Source organism: Rhipicephalus microplus, chromosome X (assembly GCF_043290135.1).
Source record: "Rhipicephalus microplus isolate Deutch F79 chromosome X, USDA_Rmic, whole genome shotgun sequence".
Taxonomy (NCBI): Eukaryota; Metazoa; Arthropoda; class Arachnida; order Ixodida; family Ixodidae; genus Rhipicephalus; species Rhipicephalus microplus.
Window position 1 is genome coordinate 64,330,452 of NC_134710.1, and position 23,711 is coordinate 64,354,162.

The window sequence follows — 23,711 nt, forward strand, 5'->3', positions numbered from 1 at the left end:
TTAACAGATAAGGCTAAGTAAAAGCCCCTGTTTAAATATACCTTTTTTGTTTGGCCTTACATTCATTATGCGCGTCAGTGTAGGTCAACTTTTCCCTTTGTTTTGTTTAACGTGCGCAAGTTTGATTTTCAGTGTTATTTTCTTACCTTTTCAAGCGTGTTTTATCTTGTTTTGATCATATTGGCTGCGCGCATTGAAAAGAGAGCTTGTAGGAGGACGAACTTTGTTAAATTGACAATATGACGCTTGCAGGCGACGCCAATGTGCGTGATTTAGGATTGCTCGGCGTACTAAATTGTAGTTTCGGTGCTAAATTGAGCAATCCTCAGAAGCTTCGATCATCCAGAATCTGCCTAAATCACAATTGAGAATCGCAAAAAAAAAAATTCTGTTTGGTTTAGGGGTGTCATGCACTGACACTTAGCTAAAGGTGTGTCCACATTATGTATTCCTCCCGAGATTCGTTGCTCGTGATGCTATTTGTTAGCCCAGCGTAATCTCGAGGAAACATTTGGTTTCTGCTGGTCTGGCGACTTGATCAGCATTTGGAGGGTGCTTGCTTTGGCCAGAGTGGTTCGGCTTTGTGTTCGACTCCGTCGTTCCAGTGAACCTCTGCAGGTCTATGGAAGTCTCAACGGGCGGAGAGAGCGGAACGGCTACCGACGGTCAACCAGCATCCCTCCTTCCGAGCCGCGCTGACGGCTCAAAACTCCGGATGCATTGTCTGGCGGCGGGGGTGCTGTTGTGCCACAGACATGTTCCTCGTTCGGGAGCACGTCTGACGAGATCGAGCCCTGTTCCGACGAATTGTCTCCCCCCCTCCCAGCGCCGCCTTCCGCGCAGAAGAACCGTGCAGTTCCGGGGATAACGTCGCTTCCTCCGCCGAACCACTTTGCAGTTCCGGGTATGGCTACGTCTCCCCCTCCGAGCCCGAGAACTGGTCTGAGAGAATGGACCAAAGACGCTATTTAAGGCCGAGCCGGCCCCATGTTAGAGGATTTTGCCCCAGCCGACGTTGTCGTGCTGGCCGGCCCTGTACAAACGACAACCTGCTACAGTAAACGCTCCTTTTGTTGCTGTTTTCCAAACGGATTGCCTCCCTGTTTCACCTTCGGGCTAGGGCTTCATCGAAGTCCGCTCGACGGCTCGCCGCTCTTCGCCACCGCTACCATCGCGACAGCGAAAATTCGTAACAGCATGTATGCCCGCGTCGTCTGCTCGCACGACGCTCCTTCCCGAACAGAACTTAAATAGTAAAAATATAACTCAGCGAACACCAATGCTTTTAATCACCTTGTTTTAACTGCCCCAAGTCAATATAGCTAGCTATATGCGAAACATCAAAGGTACGAAATAGAATAGCGTAGAAAAAAAGAGTATAAAATCGCTCCAGCTGGCTCAGCCACTACTAGCCACGGTCATGCCGCTTCGTATCCGTACCGTGCCGCTTATGCGTCACCTTTCCTTAACATTTTTAAAGTAAATACACGGGATTTTTCATTTGAGTTGTATATTTAACGATGAGATATCGTATTTTAAGATAAACATTCGCTCGTCTGGCGGCCCTACTTCCGTTTGATGTATCGCGCTGTCGGAGCGTGACACTGCAAGACGCGCGAGACCCTGTGGCGAGACGGCAAGCGGGGTCATGGAGCCTGAAGCTGGGTTTTCAGCAGACTCTGGAACGGAAGCGGTGAAATCCTACAGTAATTCAACATTCGGAAACTTGCTGCGTACTTCCGCCGAAATATCTGAACTCATACTCAGCTTTTTGAGCTCTCGCGAGCTAGGTGTCTGCGCCCAAGTTTGCGCCCTTTGGAATGCCACTGCGAAACGCCTGAAGAATAAACGAAGCCGAGTCGTGTACAACTTTGAGGTAACAATCTTCTGATTACCTTGTTCTGGGGGAAGGCATTGATTTTCTGTTTTAAAGATAACGTTGCAGTGCTGCCCTCGTGGGCAATGTTCTGTTTGCTGTTGTCACGCCTAATATAAAAAAAATATGATTGAGTGTGCAGTCCTACGTAAGAAACTGCCGTGCGTGCGGAACAACAGAGTGCTGTTTAAATGGAACAAAGTGAATCAGGTAGCGTTTTGTCATGAAGGAATGTTAATGAGTGCTAAATTCGCCGTCTTGATAGAACAAATTGCTGTGTATTACGCTCTGTCTAGGCAGAATTATAACGGAGTGACTAGCGTCTGTTCAGCGCAATGTTCCCGCCTGCGATAAGTTCTCCCGCAAAACGTCGGAGTTTGCGTCGAGTGTACAGTACGGTCCACTGTTAGGGGCAACACGCAAAGGCGCGGCCAGTGGTTCGCGTGGTGCGAACTAGTGGCGAGATTTGTAAATGTCGCGCACGCGCATAAAAGCGCAAAGGCGGCGCTTCTCGGGTTTCGTCTGCTACTCTTCGCCTCTTCGCTTGCCGAGCGCTTTCGTTGTTCCGCGGCGCGAATCATGCCGCTCTGCCGGCGCCGTGCTAAGTAATCAGCAGGTACAAAAAAGGTGCAACTTGTTTCTTGCTGGGGTTTCTGAACCCTTCTATGCGATTCACGCCCACGCTTAAGCTACTGCCATTCCTAGTTTACACTAGTGCAGAGGTCATCCGCAGGTTTCGCGCGTAGACTAGGCGGAAGAGAGATGATTTGATTCTGTGCCACACGTCTTCAATTGCGTTCAAGTTAGGACACAGAGGTTGGGGGGAGGGGGCAGTCACTCTGCGCTGCTGTAGTAGTTGGTCCACCTTTTCGCAGTGTGAACCGGCGAGTATCGTGCTAGCAAATGCCGTCACGCTGCGGTGTCATGCGACTGGTGATGTGTGGAAAGCCGACTTTGTTCAGAATATTCTATTTTTCTGTTGTGAAGGCCTCTTGTATACACGCGTACAAGTGGTCTAAGGACGTTTGCAGTCAGTTGAAAGCATTGCCGTTTTTCATTAAATGAAGCTTGTGGGTTGTCAGCTATGCAGGCGACAATATACACATCTTTTTCCCAAGCAGTCACTCATGACCTTGGTCTCCGAGGGGCATCCTCAATTTTCTTTACAATCCTTAAAGCCTGGATAAACCTGTTAACAGTCTTCAGTGACCTGTTCACCATGGCACCGGCGGCACACTGACGACATTTTTTAGTGTAGAGCTCGGCTGTGGAAGCCTTTTATTTTGAGGTACCCTGGGCATGCCACATCCAAGAGCTGGTGCCATCAAAAATCTGTTCAGGGAATAATCACGCCCCAGCTGTGCAATTCTGTGCAAGCGATAACAAAGCCCATCACTTGCGTAACCTGGTGTCAATGCTCACCAAAGGCGCCTCTCATAATCACATAGTGGTTTTGGGACGTTAAACTCCACATATTATCATGCTCACCAAAATGTTAGTTGCAAGCGTTGCGCAAGTACTTGAACCTGCCGGCTACATTTGATAACAGACAAGAAACTTAGTGTTTAATGCAACGAGCATAGCCAGCTTTTCCTTCCGACCATGAAACGTAGCACGGCATTAGCGCATGCCGAGCGCTTGGGCGAGGATGTAGCAGACGACGCAGGGCATGAGCCGCCCTTGCGATTGAGTGCGCATGCTCCGCGTTTCCAAATCTCGCCAGCCGATAGTGTCCTCCAGATCGGCGGCCGCGCGTTAACGTGTTCCCCTTAACAGTGGACCGTACTGTACTTCTTGGTCGCATTCGTTTCACGACCCATGTGCTGTTAAAATACAGTGCACCCTTTGACGACGCATATAGCATGCACAATGGCTATTGATAGGTCTCTGTTGGTTCATCGTTGATTTAAATATGCGGGTCAAGGACGGATCTAGACGGGATTTAAATTCTGGCCATCAAACACTTCGGATTTGTCCGAGAATGTTTTGTGTCTAACCGCGACCACTGTTTTCCCTAAACCATTTTCAGGGTTTGTCAATATACGACTATAATATATACAAATGTTCATTATAACTTAAATATCAAAGCGAAGATCAAACCTAGGACAGTTCAGCTGTCACAATCACGAGCTTCGGCAGCGTGCCACGAGATTCAGACAAAATAGTATGTTCTGTGGAGGAGCTTACAGCAAGTGACACCACACTGGACGGAATGTTACACATTTCATTTCGATCCCTTTTGGATGAAACATTACCCGCAGCATTTCACCAAATCTGGATTGAGTGCCGGACACAGCCTCCAATGCATGTGTTGAAAAAAAAATTTAGGCAATAATTGCTGCACTGCTGAAGCTGTTTTTGTTTTATTTAATCGACCTTTGTGTCATGTGGAGCCAACGCCTCCTTTATTTAAGATGCCTGATGAATGGCTTGTGTTGTCAGCGGAGTCGCCCTGCCTTCAGTTTTGAGCAAGCGCTGCGCAGTGGCGCTCGTGACCGACACTATTATCATGGCATTTTTCACAGATCTGCAACTATACACGAATACTTCGGAGGCTATGTAAAATGTCGAGTTGTTGCACCGTCCGCCACAAGTGACGCTAAAGACTGAGAGTAATTAAAAAGCGAAGGAGGGAAAGGGTGTGGCAGCTGTTCTTGTTCTCACGCGGCAGGCATCCAAATAGAGGAGGCGTTGGCGGAGCCTATACACTCCGTGCGGAAGCCCCGCCGCGATCGTCTAGTGGCTAAGGTACTCGGCTGCTGACCCGCAGGTCGCGGGATCGAATCCCGGCTGCGGCGGCTGCATTTCCGATGGAGGCGGAAATGTTGTAGGCCCGTGCACTCAGATTTGGGTGCACGTTAAATTACCCCAGGTGGTCGAAATTTCCAGAGCCCCCCACTACAGCGTCTCTCATAATCATATGATGGTTTTGGGACGTTAAACCCCACATATCAATCGGTCCGTGCAGAACCTATTGTGGGCGCCTTGAAAGGCGTGTGCAGGGCCACTTTCCACAAGCACGCCAGTTTCCACTCGCCAAGGAAACTGGCGTGCTTGTTTATTGCGGCGTCGTGCCACGGCGATTTTCAGCCACAGAGTCTTGCGCAGTGCTTTGCTTGAAATTGTCGTGGCATCATCGTCGCTCATCGTGATCATAGTCTTTACATTGCCGCTCGGGCAGCTTGAGGCGCGGGCGAGAAAGAGAACGCGAGATTTAGTACAGAGAGGACAGTGCATGCCCTGTTCCGTCTTTTGCTTCACCTTGTAGAATGCTGACGACGACGGCACAGTCACTTCGTCCACCGTCATGGTCCCTCATTCACTATAACCTCTAGCGTTGTTTATGTTGCTTTTCGAAACAAACACCGACATGCACATCCGTCGCTACAGCATTCGCAAAGCATCGTTTCTTACCATGTATCGTTCTGCTATACTCTGCGCCCTGCACCATTTTTTCCTAACATGCACATTGTTTAACAGTAAAAAAAAAGGCTTTTGAATGAATCAAATACGAAAGATGAGATTCAATTTATTACTTCCGGCGGTTATTTCCTTTGGAGCTACAGCACTTGGCTTTAAACACAGGAGGGTCTGGGATGGCATATGGGATTTGCTACGCGAGACGAAACAAATTGAATTGTAAGATTATGTAAGTGAAATCTATTCTTCAACGACATTGCACTTTTTTTTGTGAATTAAGCCAATAAGTTATTGAGGAAATAATCTATTGCTAAAGATTTCGAGATTTACAAACAAAATCATTTATATAACAAGGCACCGCCCATTTCATGGCCGATCTCCCATGGTGCCTTGCGCCAGTTTAATAAGAACCAACCAATCAACTGACGTACTAGCTTGATCCTATCGAGTGCGCCTACGCTGCTGGGTGGCTACTTGTGTTTACAGTAAAATGCTACGTAACTGAGTTCGGGCCTTCACTGATAGACCCATCAACTCAGAAAAGCACTAATTTACCTCGCATTGCATTTCTCAAAACTGCAAACAGTACATGGCTAGATAGTAATTATTAAGGTCCATTAAAACGTCCCATCAGCCTTGATCTGAAATAAAATTTCTTGCATGCGTTTCTTTTCTTACCAGCTCCATGACAGCAAGAACATCATGCAAGATCATCGCACCTGTAGAGGGTGTCTCAGACCAATTCAAGCACGCATCGGCAGAATGCGACACAGCAGAAAAAAATGGGAACTAAACACTTTTTATGTCCCACAGCCGTGATCCACTAATTTCGCTGCCCAATAAAGCAGGAACAAGTCGAGAAACTCTGAAACTTTGTTCCCGCAGGGCACGACGTGTGCCTGTTGGTACAATCGACTATGTAGCAGTTCATGATTCAGATAAACTACGTGCTAGCGAACGTTGACGGAGTGTTTCGTTCTGCTCGGGCTCTCAACGTTTGTCTTCTCTGACGGCCGCGAGGCGGTGCACCAGTCTCAGTGCACTGAGTCTATAGGTATTGAAGATAAAATCAATGACAGAAGACAGAAGATATCCTAATCATGTACAGTTTTGGAGAAGTCACCCGATCTTTCTGATACTGCTTATGTGCCTCACGATTCCAGTTTGATTTGAAAGCATACATGAAAGCTCTTTGCTATTAGAAGAGAGCCTTTCAATTATTGGCCACATAAGTTGACAGAGCATAATGCTGCTTCATTGATTGTATGTATTTGCATACCTTATTGTGAAGAAACAACATGCTTGTTACAATTTTCATAAATGCTTGAATAGCAAGTGTAGCAAGTTTACTTTGCATTTAGGTGACATCCTTTTATATTTTGTGCATGCTCAGTACAGCCCACTGTTGGAGGAAACACGCGAGTGCGTGGCTGACAGTTCACGGAGTGTTAACTGCTGGTGAGATTTCAAAATAAGGCGCGTATGCATTGGTTCATCAAGCGAGTGTGTGCCCTGCATCGTCTGCTATTTCTCTGCTTATGAACTCGGTGTGCAGTAGCAATCCATGACCTTTCTCACTTTTCGTTTTCACACTGTAAGTCAACCGATACCAGCTTAGCCTTCTGCTTCTTTAATAAGCCAATATTTTATGGTTGCAAAGGCAAGCTTAGAATGCTCGCTGCATCAGACTTCAGTAGCGTTATTTGTTATCAAAAGCGGCCAGTTGCAGCGAGCAGTATGCGAAAAATATGACGGGCTTAATGGGGATAGCTTGCGAAAAAATGCAGCAATAAATAAAACCACACATTTCTTGTGCCTGCTAGAAATTGGACAAGCAGCAGGCAGAGTGACAGAAAGCTAAATCGCACCACAAAAATACTTGAGCTCTTCCCGATGCTTTTATGCACACAGGTGAAGAAATAGAGGCCAAAACTGAGCATGTGACGAATTTAGAATTCTCACAGCCAGTTAACGTGGCGAGGCCTGCTGAAGACGAGCTCGATGGTTTTCTCTAACAGTTAACTGTACTGTACTTGTTATGTGTGCAAGTAGAAAGCTCTTGTTCTATTCATTTCAATTTATCAATGAACTGCCCTCAGTTTGTGCTCACCTTATTATTAAATTACCTGATAGTTTGTTTGCATTGAGTCAATAAAACTTTATTATAATAATGGGAGTTGTTTATCAAAATTATACTATTAAATTACCCGAAAGGGCTCATTATTCCTGTCTGAAATAATGGCATGCATTTCTTCTTTTTTTTCTTTTCGCAGCCAATCAAGCGTAAGCGCAGAGTGGATCCTCAAGGGGAGCAAAGCAGAGACATTCCTCCCAGTAAAGCGAAGAGCTTTATACAGAGTATGAAGGATTCGTGGTCTGAGCCAGGGCACACATTGGTCTTTGGCACGCGGCTATTGCACCGTTACCTGGCTCCTCCACAAATTACTTCTGTGCGCAGACCATGTCGGCTCAAACACTGCAGTGAAGGTACACAAGTTTCATTATGCAACGCCATAATGCTTCAAAGGTTCCGTCTGTAGTGATACCTCCATTGGCAATTTGTTGACTGAGAATTGGTCTTTGTATAGGGGCCAATTCAAGCGAGACCGAGTCATAGGAATGTTCTTTTCTCGGTCAGTGTGCAGCTTCAAGGTACTGTGATAAGGCACCAAATTGCGAATCCATTGCTGCATGAAATAATAGTGATTGTTTGAAAGTGGTTTAGTGTTCAGGTCCTAATTAGGTTCTTTAGTTTATTTTGTACAGGCTTATGTTTATTTCAACTCATGAATTGGAATTAAATGAGAGTCTTACTGAACTTCTTGTATACTTGGGACTTGAACTTTGGTGTGAAAGGTGCAGTGAAACGCAACACTTAGTTTATACAATTTGCAGGTCTCTTTAGTTACAAATTAGATGTTAGTGGTTCTCGGTTGTCTTGTTTCTTCTCATTCCTTGATGCTTCACGTGTCCATAGTTTGTGATAGCTTGGCAAGACCATCTATGTGGCCCGCATTACCCGGACATGGTGTCCAGACGTCCAGGCTCGTTATCCAGATTGCTATCGTGCCCCGTTCTGTCTTCTTACACTCGTAGGCATGGGTGCTCGCGTGGTAGCTTTTGGGTACCGCTATGTTACAATTTTAGATTTTGGAGGAACCAGAATTCTTTTTCACATTTTAATGAACTTCCCAACTTATCAAAATAATTTGGGCATGTGCCCCGTAGAGAGCCGAAACGTCTTTTTAAAAATTTTTGTTTGTTTTAGCTTAGTCGGCGTTTTTGCTATTTTTCACTATGTTTGTCCCCGACCACACGGGGTTCTGTTAAGACTCTTGACTAATAAATCTAGTTTCAACTGTATACAACAAACTTCTTTCCAGTAATGAGGTGGTCAGGGGGGGGGGGGTCTTGTGTTCAGGCAGGAGGGGACATCTTTTAACATACGTTAAAAAACTCGTTTGGCAGAAACTCTGGTGTCGGTGTCGTTGTTTGTAAGCGAAAAATAATGATCTTATGTGTGACCAAAATATTGAGAATTATGGAAATAAAATGAATGAATGATAAAAAATTCTCAATCAGAGTAGGAATCGAACCAGGGTTGTTAAGGTCCGAGCGGTGATCGAATCCGGGCTGTTTGCATGGCAAGTGGATGTTCTACCACATGGCCACACCTCTGCTTGTGAAAACAGTGAAAAGATCTTGCTCTGCTTGGAAATACAGTGAAAATAGCTTTCATGCTTCACCAACACACACATTCTATATACATCCTTCACAACACAACATGAAATATTGCAATAATAATGCATGCTAGAAGCGTCCATTGCCTACGGGCATCAGAATGTGATTATCATAATGGCTCCATGGTTCAAAACCAGTACCCTACTACAAAAGGCACACCCGCTACTGCACCTATTTCCTTAAGGGGGCAGACTGGTCTTAGACATTTTTACTTATTTCTTCAGTGATCTTGATCAAACTGCACTGGCTTATGCAGGTTTTTCTGCTGATCTCAAATATTTAATTAGTCTTCCTATAACTTATCTTGTTCCTGAGACAAACTCAGGTTCACCCCCCATTGTTTAAGGCTGCCATAGAAAAAAAAGTGCCCAACTAAAAGTGATATTTAAGATATGCGAATATAGACTAATGACTATAGAGTGAAAGTATGCAAGTTTTTTTTTATGCCTTTGTTGGTTATTTTACAGCAAAACGAACTATCTATTTTCAAAAGCAGTTGAAATTGTGTTACAATTTTTATTCGTGATTAATTTAAAAGGCCTGTGCTCTGAATTCTGCACCCGTACTTGCATTCTACACACATACAGGTTTTCACAGCAAAAAGAATTATTGTTGTACCTGCCCTAGCTGCAGAGATATTGAGGCCTCAAAAATTAACAGCCGTAAATTTACTTTTTTGAGAAAAATGTAAAAAACTGAAAACACAGTTTTATCAAAAGCACTAATCATGGTGCGCATGTTTTGCATCTTCATAAAGGCGCTCATAAATTGGTAGTAGAGCTTTAGACACAGCTGCTAGCAAATCATAAAGAAGCCTCAAAGTCTGTTCCCCATTTTTTTGCAGGTTCTGCATGTCAACAGCACTAATAATCTGGACAGTTAGAAAGACATTACAAAAAAATTACTACTTCCTGGTGTGTGAAAATTTGCAGAGATATAGAAAAATATTTGTAGAAACAAAACAAGTCAATTTTAAAAAATGATTTTTTTGCCACTTTTTAGTCCCAAAGACCACTCTGCCCCCTTAAGGCCACATATAGTGGGTGCATAGCAAATTCGAAAAGGTTTCATGTACTAATTGTTTGAAGTACGAACTAGGAACAGGATGTCACTATCGCATTCAACTCCTAAAGGTGAAGCTTTGGTGTCCCTTGATTTTTGCACTTGTCCCCCCTTAAAATTTAACTTTTAAATGTCACATTTGAACTCATTAAAAGTAACTACAGAATCTGAAATCCTTTAAAGGCCAGAAATGGAAGTGAAAAAGTGAAACCAGCTGCCCATTTCAAAAGGAACTGTAGGGCAAAGAGCTTTTTGAAACGCTATAGCTGTGGTTCTCAGCTGTGGATGTCTTGGGACCCCTTGTGGATCGGTGGGAGTGATAGGGGACTGCTTGCAGTGATGTTGGGGGAGGGCGCATAAGTTAGCACAACATGCAGCACGACATAAGTGCCTTTTATTTATGTCCAGCAAAAAACAGCCAAACTAAAGTGCTGTGCCAATGAACTCTCAACAACTTGTTAATAACTTGTACGGTCTACAGCCACATTCATCCTGTTTATAGGCATGTTTTCTCTTCAAATATACATTCCTAGAAAATGTATGCCCATGTCTTTTGTAGATGGTCTGCTAAACCAATCCTCTATTTAGGTATGATTTTTGCAGACATCCTAAAATGGCTTCATGGACCCCCCCTCTTTCAGAACCACTGCGATATGGGTCAGTTCTTACTTGTTGCAAATATTTATTATGTTTTGCTTCAAAATGCAGAGTAAATGATCTCCTTTCATCTACCAGATTGATGCTTAGATTGATGCCATTGGCAATGAAGTATGAATACGATTTAAAAAAGATAAAACTGCCCAGAAAAGACAGGACACAGAGAAAGACTCGCAGATATAGAGCTGTCTCTGTGATTCTTTCTCTGTGTCCACTCTATTGCACCTCTTTATCTTCAGTACCATTTTATCTTAAGTATGAACAAATTCACCTAACCATTTGTTTTAGCTTAATCCAATTGCCGGTCTATGATTTTGTTATTTATTTAAAAATAAAAAAAAGGAAATCGTGCTTCTATCGGGGAAATGGAGGCATAGGTCAGAAAACTCAATCATGAATCAACACACTCAGACTTGGATCGAGCTGTGTGTGCGAGTCTGAGTTCAAGCGAGTAATTTTTTGGCGAGGCTGAGTCGCAGTAAGTCCAATTGAGGAAAACATTGGTGAGCGTGAGTTGAAATGAACCGTAAGGGCAAGGTATATTTCATGAGTGAATCTAAACGAGCTCCACATAGTTTTGCCGATCTCTCCTCCCGCCTGCTCAGCTTCAATATTACTGTCAGCCTTATGTCGGCTCACTTTTATACTAATTATGCCTTCTCACACATATGCCAGCTTAACTTCTTCATTACCTTGTGAAAATGTTTTTTTTTTTTTTTCGCTCGGGAAGATAGTTTTTTCCAGTTTGAAAAGCACTCGAGCATGCATTGCAGCGTACTGAATTTCGCCAATAAAATGTTCTTTCCGAAATATATATGTTGTAGAGCAACAAAATATTTTGGAATGAATAAAAATGTAAAAATTGTGAAATTTTTGGTTGCCAGCTAGTAAACAGCGCCAATAAAAACACTATATGTGCAGAAATATTCAAAACAAAGAAATTCAGAATATGCATTTTGAAGAATACTAACCCAGGAAAAGTATAAAATAATAATAAATATTGTACAAAATTTTTCTATTTACATAGACAAAGAAAATCAGAACTGAGGTGCTGCTCGATTGCTCATCCCGTGTGGTAAAGCATTGCCTGGTTTTTTGCAAGACACTAGTCAACTCAAACACTTTTCTCAGTAAATGTTTGTTTTCCTGCAGTACGAGCCTGCAGGTGTTACAATACAGATGGATGACCATGATGTGAATGATCCCTCTATAAATCAGGTGTGCAATGAACTTTGCTATTTCGTCTACTGTCACCTCTTTCCATGAGGCACCTCACGCTTAGGTTGGCGTTCCAATATGTGTAATAAAGCATATTTCTTAGACTTTCGCACATTGTAATATAAAAAAACAATATCGTGCATAGTTATACAACGTTTTGCGCTGCTCGGTAGTCAGGGTCAAGATGTGCTTCGGTGGCCTACTTGAGAGGAGAAGCTTTACAACCGATGCCAGCACACCGTGCCCCAGCGACATGTGGACCTCGCATGTAACCAGAGTTGCTCTGAGATTGTGTACAAAGGTCAGTAGCTACGCACTTGCGGCAGAAGAGATAACTTGAGACCGTAAACAAAACAAACCCATGGATGGCTGCGGATGTCTAAGGCTGACGCAAAACATCATCACCACGAAACTTGAAGCTAAGGTGCTGTCATCCTCAAACTCTAAGCTCGTCCTCCCTCACTTCAGGTGGGATCGAAAGACAGTTTCGAGCAGCCTGCGTGCTTCGCAGTGCTGGTGCACACCTACGTGCGCCTGACGACAACGCTATAGAAGCGACAAGTGATCTTAGATGTGACCCTGTGTCTCAAATAACGGTACAAGCAAAAGCATAGCTGCTGGAAACTGGCTAAGGAGGGCACCTCGATACCTTAAACATGTGGCTGACCTTTGGGAATATTTTTCTAGAATATATTTCTCTGACTTCTAGCGACAGCTCTCTATTGAATAGCTGGCATAAATTTCGGGCAATTACTACTGCTCAACAATGTCAAATTGCAAAGCTGACACTTCAATATTAGATGCAAAGCAGCTCTTTGACTAGCTCTGTAACATTGTCCCTCCGTCCGCACAGCTCCCCTTGCCGCAGGTGCACACTAGCTTCCCGCTAGTGTGCACGTACCTTTCCCGGCTGTCCCCGGCGTTGCGAGGGTTAGCGAAGCCAATCGCGTTCGCCAATGGCGATGTCAACACCAACGAGAAATGAACCAGGAAAACTGAACGCTAGCGTCAGTAGTGGAAGACACCGATGAGGTGCGACTCAGGAACACTGATTGCGTTCGAGTATACAGACGGCGAGCAGGTAACACCCGACGATACGCGAGCCAAGGAAGCGGAGCACAAGCGTCTTCAGTGCGTCCCGCCTCCCGTGTCTGCATTTCAAACAAACGTACACTCGAGTAAATGCTACACTGAGTTTCGCTTTAAACCATTCTTCCAGCACCTGCGTCGACACCTGTTTAAACCAGGTAAACGTCATGCGCACCGCTGCTGCTTAGCATCCAATCAGGGTTCCCTTCGGAAATATGGTCCATAGTTTTTTTGCCTTGCAATGGCTCTTTTTATTGCAGAACTTTGATGTTACTGTAGCATAATCACGAGGGGCATGCACTTTTGTCAAGTTCGTCAGCCTAGCATACTTTTCTAACAATACCCGCACATTGGTTCGCGCAGAAGTCTGTGAAAAATCACGATGTTGCCAAAACGAGCGAATTCGAATTGATTCTGAAAGTTAGACTAACAACAAAGTTAGACTAACTACTAAAAAATACTTGGTGCACGAGAAATAAATTTAACATGCCCAAATCGACGATTCAAAGCGTTGATCACCAGTGATCGATTTGAATAGGCGTGGTAATGAAAGGGTTGATATTAATTGAAACGATAAATCAAGTTAGAGATCTGCCTTCTCCTCATTCTTTTTCAGAGGGACATCTTGTTAAAAACATCACGTATGAGTCGTCACGTTTAATGAAAATGTCCTCTGTAGATTGGAACCACTGATAATATGTATTTAAAAATATGAGCGTCAAGTACAGCACTGATTATGTGCGATATCGGTGTCAAAAAGCAATGAGGCTTTGGATGAAACAGCAAATAGTACGCTTACACATTCGGGAGTCGACTCACTCACTCAGAACCAGACATTTACAACTTGTGCTCAAACTTTTTACAACATGTGCTGGTTAAGAAAATAGAGCTATAGTGAAGAGCAGATGTTTTGCTACCAAGCGAATTGGTAAAGATGTTGTTGAGAAAGCTTAGTTAAGATTGACGCTGCGAAGGCTGAAGCATTTTTTCAAAAACTTGGTACTAATATTATCTAAGCCGGAAGCTGAATGAAGGGCATTGAGCTTAAGAACACTTAGTGTACTGATTAGCATAGGCGGTCCCGCCACAATGGTCTAGTGGTTATGGCGCTCGACTACTCACCCGGAGGTTGGTGTATTGAATCCAAACTGCGATGGCTGCATGTTCCACGGAAATGCTTGAGGCCCGTGTACTTGTATTTAACAGGGTGTCTACCAACCTGGAAAACCTGGAAAAGTCAGGGAACTTTTGAAAAATCTGGCCTGGTCATGGAAACTGATGGCAGTCTGTGCATTTGTCACAAAAATAAACATCGCCATTGCTCAAAGCTTATAAAGCAACTCTTACGGCTGCAACGACAGTGAACAGCAAGAACGTGCATGAAAAAATAAAAAGCTGTGTGTAGCTGTTGTTTCTTAGTGCAGACATGAGAGGATACACCTACCGAAAGAATACCAAGTTTACTGATATTTTTGGCATCTGCCTTGGTAGCGTTGTTCACAGTAATAGCCATAACAGTGATGGAAGTGCTGCTCCAAGCTGCTTCGAAAGAGAAATGCAGCTCCATGCTGCTCCAAACAGGGATTTTTGTCAGTAACTACTCCAAACCTGCTCCTAAATGGAGCTGAGAAACAGAAAACAGGGAACTTCAGTCGCGTGATTATCCCGCAAGCCAAAAAGGAAACAAGATCTGGCTGTATACTGTTATATTGACAATGCTGCTTTTACTAACATTATGGATATATATATATATATATATATGGTGATGCAACGGTGAAGGCAACCTTTACTAGGCCCAGAAGACACGCTGAAGCGACCACACACAAGGCACAGAACTCAGGCAAGCCAAGTTTCCACAGCAGATGATGACGACCACTCATGATGATGATCATGTGTGAAGAAAGTGGATGTGCTTAATGAATGCCTAAACTAACTTCCCCCTCACGTGAAAGCGGTCATCCTGACCGCAGTTCTTGGCCGCAGTTTAAAGCGAAGAGGAACACCGTGTGAAACGCTTCATGCGGGATACAAGGACTATTTCTGCTGCCCGGCAGTGGCGGTCCGTTGGAAGAAAAACGGGTGCCACACGATAATTGACAGGAGATGTTTGCTCCAAGACAGTGTAGGGGCCAATGAAACTTTTTGCACAGGTCAGGAGTGCGAATGGGTGTAAGAAGGAGGACTTCGTCGCCAAGGCTGAAGGACACGGCACGAAGAGAGGCATCATATTCAAGCTTACGATCCTGTTGCTTGGCTTCAGTGTTGACGCGAGCCAGCTGGCGGCAATGAAGTAGACGAGACATGTATTCTTCACTTGAGGATGAACATGGCTTAACAGGCGCTGAGAAGAACGAAACATCGAGGAAAAAAGAGGGGAAGCGACCGTGGATGAGGTAGAACGGCGAGTAATTGTTTGTGCGCTGTACAGAGGTATTATAGGCAAAAGTGACAAATGGCAAAATGGTGTCCCAGTTTCTGTGGTCCGGTTCGATATACATGGCTATCATATCTGACGGTGTGCGATGAAAATGCTCAGTCAGGTCGTTTGTCTGAGGGTGGTAACTGGAGCTTGTTTTGTGTGTAGTGCCGGATGCCTTGAGCACTTATTCGACGAGTTCTGAAAGAAATACTCTTCTATGGTTGCTCAGGATTAACCGAGGAGCTTCGTGACGAAGGATTATTGCTTGAAGGATGAAGTCAGTCACTTCCGAAGCGGATGCAGAAGACGCAGGAGCTATTTTGGCGTAGCGGGTCAGGTGGTAGACAGCTGTAACTATCCATCGATTGCCCGTGAGAGTCATATGAAGCGGACCATACAAGTCAACGCCAACTACCTCAAATGGTTGCAGGGGACACGGGAGCGGTTGTAAAGGTCCACTTCGAGTTGATGTAGATAGCTTGCGATGCTGACAAAGGGCACATGAGGCAACGTGGTAACGTGGCAACACTGGTGGACAATCCCGGCCAGTAGTAGTGATATATTATGCGGTCGTACGTTTTCTGGAAGCCCATGTGTCCAGCAGACATGTCGTCGTGATATGTCTTGAGGCCGAAGATAGCGAGGTAGAACGGGCACCTAGCGTTGACCATCAGGGTGGTAGATATGACTGTACAGGAAGTGCTTGTCTAGCTTGAATTGCGTCAGCTGTCTGCGAAGACGGGCGTTAGGGGGCCGGCAAGTCCCGTCAAGAAGGTCCATGATGCGGCGACAGTAAGGGTCAGCACGTTGGTGGGATAACAACAAACCACACTGGCTTGGAGAAGTTGGGTCTGCATTAGCTAAGGGCGAAACATGTATGGAAGAGACGGCCGTAAGCTCCTCGAGTGCGGCAGTGGCGGGTTTGTTAAGTGGCTCCGAAGAGAGCGGGTAACGCGAAAGTGCGTCGGCGTCTTAATGTTTGTTTCCCGACTTGTATGTAATAGTGAAGTCGTATTCTTGTAAGCAAAGAACCTAATGACCCAGGCGGCCGGACAAGTTTTTGATTGTCGAGAGCCAGCACAAGGCATGATGGTTCGTAATCACAGTAAAGTGGCGGCCGTGGAGATAAGGTCGAAACTTTTGTGTTGACCATACGACCGCTAGGCACTCCTGTTCGGTGATGGTATAATTCTTTTCGACAGGGGTCAGAGCACGGCTCGCGTATGCGATGACCTTCTCACGTGAAGATTTGTCTCGCTGTGAGAGAATTCCAGTAATGCCTTGATCACTAGCGTCTGTATGCAGGAGCATATGCGCGGTTTCGTCGAAATGACAGAGGACTGGTTCGGATGCGAGTGCATACTTCAGTTGGCCAAACGCCGCTTCACATTCAGGAGACCACACAAAGGCAACGCCTGATCCGAGCAACTCGTGCTATAGTGAAGCTGTTGATGTGAAGTCTCAAATGAATCGGCGAAAATAAGAAACGAGGCCGAGGAAACTGCGCAAATCTTTGGCTTTTTCAGGACGCTGGAAGTGTTAGCGGAAATCTTGTCTGGATCAGGACGAATACCGTCCTTGCTTACGAACACTTTAATTGTCTTGCTCGCAAAACGGCACTTCTTGGTGTTCAGCTGAAGGCCTGCGTATGGCACTTCTTGGTGTTCAGCTGAAGGCCTGCGTTTGCAAGGCACGTGAGAACTTCGTCCAGTCGTTGCAAGTGCTGACGGAAGGTTGACGAGAAAATAAGGATATCGTCTAAATAGCACAAGCAAGTCTTCCATTTCAAGCCTCGTAAAACTGTGTCGATCATCCGCTCGAATGTTGCTGGAGCATTGAAAAGGCCGAATGGCATGACGTTGAATTCGTACAGCCCATCTGGTGTTGAAAATGCTGTCTTTTCTTTGTCATCCTCGTGCATCGGTATTAGCCAGTAACCGGGACGCAGGTCTAGGCTTGAGAAGTACTCGGCACCCTGCAGTGAATCCAAAGCATTGTCTATGCGCGGCATGGGGTAAACATCCTTGTGGGTAATCTTATTAAGTGCTTTGTAGTCCACGCAAAATCGCACGGAGCCATCTTTTTTCCTTACTAAAACAACAGGGGATGATCAAGGACTCGCGGAGGGACGTAAAATGTTCCGTTGCAGCGTATCGCCTACATTTTCTTCAATGACCTCACGCTCGGACGAAGAGACGCGATACGTTCTACGGCGTACGATCGAAGTGCCATCGGCCTGGATACAATGCTTGATAATGTACATCTGTCTCAGGGATGAGGAATGGGCATCAAACAATCTCCTATGCTTTTGTAGCAAGGCAAGCAACTCATCTGTCTGTGAAGAGGTCAGCTCTAGACTAATAGTCGCAGCAAGAACAGAAACGCATGATGAACGTCCAATAGAAGGAAGGTCAGAACACGCCGGCATAAGCGGGAAAACAAAGGCAGGTTGTGATTCAATAATGCAAGCCATTGTGGTGCTTTTAGGAATGAGAATTTTCTCAGACATCTGGTTTGTAGTGTAGAGAAGTCTGGAGCCATTGTGAAACCACGCTAGATTTGAAGCAAGGGCTATACCTCTTGCGAGACAGCATGCAGATGGTTGGACAAACACGTCACCAGAGTCAATCACGTTAGAAGCGATGGTAACTATTCGCTGATGACCAGGTGGTAGCTCGGTATCTTCTGCAGCGAGCAAGCGAACGGGCTCGTCATGCGCATAAAGGGCGTAGTCAGTTTCCATCATAATGTTACGAGTAACTTCGTTAATAATCTATTTACAACGGTCAGAACTCGACGAGCAAGATGGCGTCAGTCCAGCATAAAACGAAAACTCACTTTGTCCTCCACTTTCATGCAGCCGTGTTTAGCAGCTGTTATGTATCATAAACATTATTATCATAACATTATTGGTGGAGGTGGACGACCCCCGTACCTTGATAGAGACGTGCAGCGGTCGCATCATCAGCGACCTTTCGACTGCTTCAACTGCTGGTACTTCCTCTATGCCGCCTTCATCAGTCCAAGCCACCACCTACGTCACACTCCCGCACCTCCGGGATCTCGGCACTTTCTCTGGTGATGGTACAATTGATCTTGACACTTGGCTGAACCGGTATGAGCGCGTCAGTGGTGCTACTTACAGCTGGGATCCAACCCTCATGCTCGCCAACGTCCTTTTCTACCTGGACGGCACTCCCCGAACATGGTTTGAAAGCCACGAAGCCAACATAACGAGCTGGGATCTCTTCAAAGAAAAGATACGTGACCTGTTCGACGATTTATCTGGTCGTCAGCTCGCTGCGAAGAAGACTCGTACCACATGAGCCCAGTCTTCTACCGAATCCTACGTCTCCTACATTCTCGACGTCTTGGCCCTTTGTTCCATGGCCGACCAGTGCATGTCGGAAGACGAAAAGGTTAACCACGTCTTGAAAGGCATTGCCGACGATTTTCAACCGGCTGGTTTTTAACAATGTCTCGAGCTCGGCACCATCCTTAAACAATGCCGATGCCTCGAACAAGTTGAAGCCCGCCGCGTAGCCCAAAGCATCGTGCGCCTTCCGAACACAGCGGCCACTTCTTCGTGTGACGACGCCTTCCACCAGGCCCCTCGGTGTGACAACCTCACACGCATCATTCGTCGAGAGGTCGAGGCAGCACAACCGGTAGCCATGAAATTACCGACGCCTGCGCCTTCCCCGACCACGATCTCTTTGATACAAGCCGTCGTTCGTCAAAAGCTATCGAATGTCGGCCTACATCCTGTTCCTGCCGTATACTCTGCTGAGCCTTCTTATCGTCCCCCTTCTGCTCCTCGCATACAACGCAATCCGTCCGAATGGCGTATCCTTGATGACAGGCCTATATGTTTTAACTGTCCACGCGTTGGTCATATCGCTCGTCACTGCCGCAGCTGCTGGGCTCCACCGTTTCGTTATGCACCTCAGTATCACGCCACTTCTGTCCGCCAGTTGTCCCCATCACTTTCTCCATCAACGCCGACCACATTTTCTTCTCCTGCAGCACCTCTGAGCAGACCTCGCTATGACCGGTCACCGTCCCCTGCTCATCGTCAGTCCCGGTCGCCCCCACAACGCTGTGCTGCCTCCCCGACCTATTTGCAGCACCTCCGACCGGAAAACTAGGCCGTGAAGCTTCTGGAGGTGGAGCTGCGTTGACGACTTTCGTAAGAAATCCTTGCTTAACGTTAACGACGAACCGGAACCTTGTGGACGTTACTGTCGACAATGTTCGTGTCAGTGCATTGATAGATACTGGCACGCATGTGTCCATTATGAGTGCTAACTTTCGCCGCCGACTTGAAAAAGTTGTCACGCCCGCCCTCAACCGAGCTGTACGAGTCGCCGATGGAGGAACTGCCGCAATTTTTGGCATGTGCTCTGCGCGAGTGTCTATTGGGGAGAGAAGCACTGTCGTTCTTTTCGCTGTTATCGAACATTGCCCTCATGAACTCATTCTCGGTATAGATTTTCTAGCCATGCACTGTGCCCTCATAGACTGTTCAGCTGGCTCTCTCCATCTCGATTTACCTCTCTTTTCCAACCCGACCAGCCCACCGCAAACCAGCCTCTGCTGCATTGATTTCACGCCCCTCCCGCCTAACTCTGTCACACATGTCGACTTATCCTCCATGCTGCCAGTACCTGATGGTGATTACATGGTGGCCCCGATTTCTGCCATGATACTTACGCATGGGGTTGCTGTGCCGCATATGATTCTGACGATTACGAGAAACCGCACCTTCCTTCCACTGGTCAACTTCTCACTCACCACCCAAGTTCTACCACAGGGTATCTCCCTGGCCAATATTACCGCTCTCCAAGATGACCATGTCGAGCCCTTCAGACTTGACGATTGCTGCAGCTCAGTCAGTGGTTCCACTCCATCACGTTCTTAGGGCGCCGACATCGACCGAATGGTGTCATCGGACCTCACGTCTGAGCAAGCTGCAGCGCTTTGCCACGTTCTTGAGGGCTATCATAGCATTTTCAACTTTGCCAGCAACTCTTAAAGCCAAACGACCATTGTCACCTATCGCATAAATACTGGCCATGCAACTCCCATTCACCGACGCCCCTACCGTGTGTCTGCGCCGGAGCGTGCAATATTACAACATGAAGTCGGCAAAATGCTTGCGAAAAACATAATCGAGCCTTCATGCAGCCCCTGGGCTTCTCCAGTCTTCGTTGTTAAAAAGAAGGATGGAACATGGCGCGTTTGTGTCGATTACCGTCACCTCAACAAAATTACAAAAAAAGATGTTTATCCTTTACCCCGCACCTCCACCACTAGTGTTACGAGTAACTTCGTAAATAATCTATTTACAACAGTCAGAACTTGATGAGCAAGATGGCGCCAGTCCAGCATCAAACGAAAACTCCCTTCGTCCTCCTCTTTCATGCAGCTTAGCTGCTGTTATGTACCAATATGAGCAACATTTTCTCGACAGAAGATGGAAGCGTTCGCCGTAGACAGAAAATCCCAGCCTAATATAAGCTGGTGCGCACACGAACTCAATACGGCAAATTGCACAAAATGAAGAAGGCCAGCTATGAAAACACGAGCGGTGCACATAGCGGCAAGTCTAATGGCGTCCCCTTGAGCAGCGAGCAGTGTAGGTCCATCATAAAGGGTGGTGACTTTTCGCAGACGTGAGCACAAAAAACGATCGATAACAGACAAACAAGCACCAGTGTCTATTAAAGCGTCCACGTACACACCTTCTATTAAAACAGATATCGCATTATATGGACGCACTGGAGGAATTTCTGTCTTTTCGTTCGATGCAGCTTTTCCTCCAAAAGCTGCAGAGGTTAATTTTCCTGGCGTTGGTTGGTGAATTGCGAGACAGGTTGCAATGGAAACATGGTGCGGCAGAGGGGTGATGGCGAGTGGCGTCTAGTAGAGCGGTAAGAAGAGGTTGACTCAGATGTCGCAGTTGGAGACGGTGAGCGACGTGACGGCGGATCATAAGGACGACGTTGAAAAGCGGACCCTCTTGTCCCATCATCCCGTCCGTAGGGGTCTAATCCACGGCGCTCGTCCTGCTGACGCTTCCGACAAAAGCATGCAATGTGGCCCCGGTAGCCGCAGTAATAAAATATCGAACGAGGTGGCCGCCATGGTGGGTGAAAGGGCTAGCTAGGCGCACTCGGAGTTATCGAAGCCAGTGGGACAGGCATCGAGTGTGCGGGCATCAGTTTTACGACGGGTGGTGAACCAGCGAGGACTTGTGCTTAGGTCGGCTGGAGTCGAGGTGCCGGAGAGTCTCTGACGCTGGCCCGGTCATGGACGTCAACTCCTCTTTGATAACGTCGCGCAAAGTAGTGTTGGAGGGGCAGGGGGACTCGGTGTCATTGAGAGGCCGAAAGATTGCAGCTCTTCTCGTATAATCGCCCGGATCATTGCACGCAATGAGGCACCAGTCGTGGTGGTGTTTTCAGCGCTGTCCGACGGTAACCGTTGGGACTCAAGTTTTTCTAGGCGTTGGCACGTGGCAACAACGTCAGCGACTGTGGTCGGGCTTTGTATGACCAAGGCATTGAACACGATCGTGCCGGTCCCTTTCAATAAATGACGAACTCTATCTGATTCAGACATGGACGTGCTGAAACGGTGACAGAGAGCAAGCACATCCTCTATGTACGAAGTGTAAGACTCACCGCATTGTTGCTTGCGAGCATCCAGTGTCTTCTTCGCGAGAGCTTAACGAACCGCCAGGGTGCTGAAAATTTGGCGAAGCTGTTGCTTGAAATGTGTCCAGTCTGTGATGTCCGTTTCATGATTGAAAAACCATGTTTTCGCTGCGCCTGTCAGATAAAAAGAAACACGCCGAAGCTTGGTAGGATCATCCCAGTTGTTAGTGGAACTCGCTCGATTGAACTAGTCCAACCAATCCTCCACATCTTTACCTCGAAGTCTGGCGAACGTGGGCGGCTCACGCTGGTGCACAGTGATAATCCACGATGGATAGGCCGCGGTAGCTGGGGTGCCGTGGAGGTAGACGCAGAAGCGCTGGTTGGCTCGTCCTGAGGCATGTTACTGGACACCTGGCACAGACGACGACATGAGCGTAGCTCCAGGAGGTAGAGCGGGCTGGGAGAGGACCGAAAATCGCAGAGTACACTCCACTACTTGTGATGCAACGGTGAAGGCAACCTTTACTAGGCCCAGAAGACACGATGAAGTGACCACACCCAAGGCACAGAACTCGGGCAAGCCAAGTTTCCACAGCAGATGAAGATGACGACCACTCATGATGATGAACATGTGTGAAGAAAGTAGATGTGCTTAATGAATGCCTACAATATATATATCTGACAAGCAGACTATTTTTAGTAGTGTGTGAGATTAGTTCAGCATCATAATGATTACTAACTGCTGCTGTGACGACTTTGATGTGTGACTGATTATATTTACTAGGTTATCAGCTTTGAGCTCATTTAGTATATCACAAGAAGTGACATTTCACGTAACCTCATTTAGCTTATTTTACTTTGGAAACTTTCAAGACTGGCTGTTTAATGAAATATGAAAATAATGTACAGTACTCATACCGATTCTAAACTGCTGCTTTGGCAATAGTTTCATGTACCTATAGCTGCTTTTGTAATTTGGTGCTCAGCTTAATCGCTTTTGTATGGTGCCTACCACAAGTATTGGCATTTCACATATAGGAAGCTCATGTTATTTAGTGTGTTTGGTTATTCGTCTGCTTAATTATTTGTTTTGTGCTATTTCAAGTTAATATTGTATGTGCAATATGTTTGATTAGTATTCATATTTATGACAAACTTAGATGATACGTTAAACTGCAGGAGTTTGGAATATTTGTCATCTGCTCCAATAACGTCGATAGTTTGTTCAAACTAGCATTTTTTTCTGCTCCGGAATCCACTCCAAAAATCAAAATGCCACTTTCGTCACTGCCATAAGAAAGGCACAGGCATTTTAAGTACATCGAAGTATGTCACGTAGAAACCGGGACTATATTGTTTGAAGCTTCCCATCAATCCTGCTCAGCGTAAGTGCAGTTGTCTGTATGTGCTGGTATGCCAGGTGCAGGCAGATGCAAGCTTTTTTTTGGCCAGAACACGCGCGCTTGACCAGTCAGTTTGGCGGCCTGTAGATTTCACGTGTTCAGCGAGGGCATATGAGGTCACGTGTTGCTTCTTGATCTCATATTCGTGTTGTTTCTCTTTTCTT

At 46.0% G+C, this 23,711-nt stretch overlaps 1 protein-coding gene across 2 annotated transcripts in view; it reads left to right on the forward strand.

Annotated features, from left to right (window-relative positions):
* Positions 1-1,423: 1,423 nt before the first annotated feature.
* The window catches only part of LOC119176125 (F-box only protein 22), a 47,871-nt gene continuing 25,583 nt past the window's right edge, over positions 1,424-23,711 (forward strand). The window contains exons 1-2 of one of the 2 annotated variants that reach the window (XM_037427267.2): positions 1,424-1,876; positions 7,570-7,783. In XM_037427267.2, the coding sequence (XP_037283164.2) occupies positions 1,649-1,876; positions 7,570-7,783 (442 nt within the window). In that variant the 5' untranslated portion in view covers positions 1,424-1,648. Of the gene's footprint in view, positions 1,877-1,928; positions 2,087-7,569; positions 7,784-23,711 lie in introns of those variants that run through there. The other variant, XM_075876989.1, reaches the window with a different exon arrangement.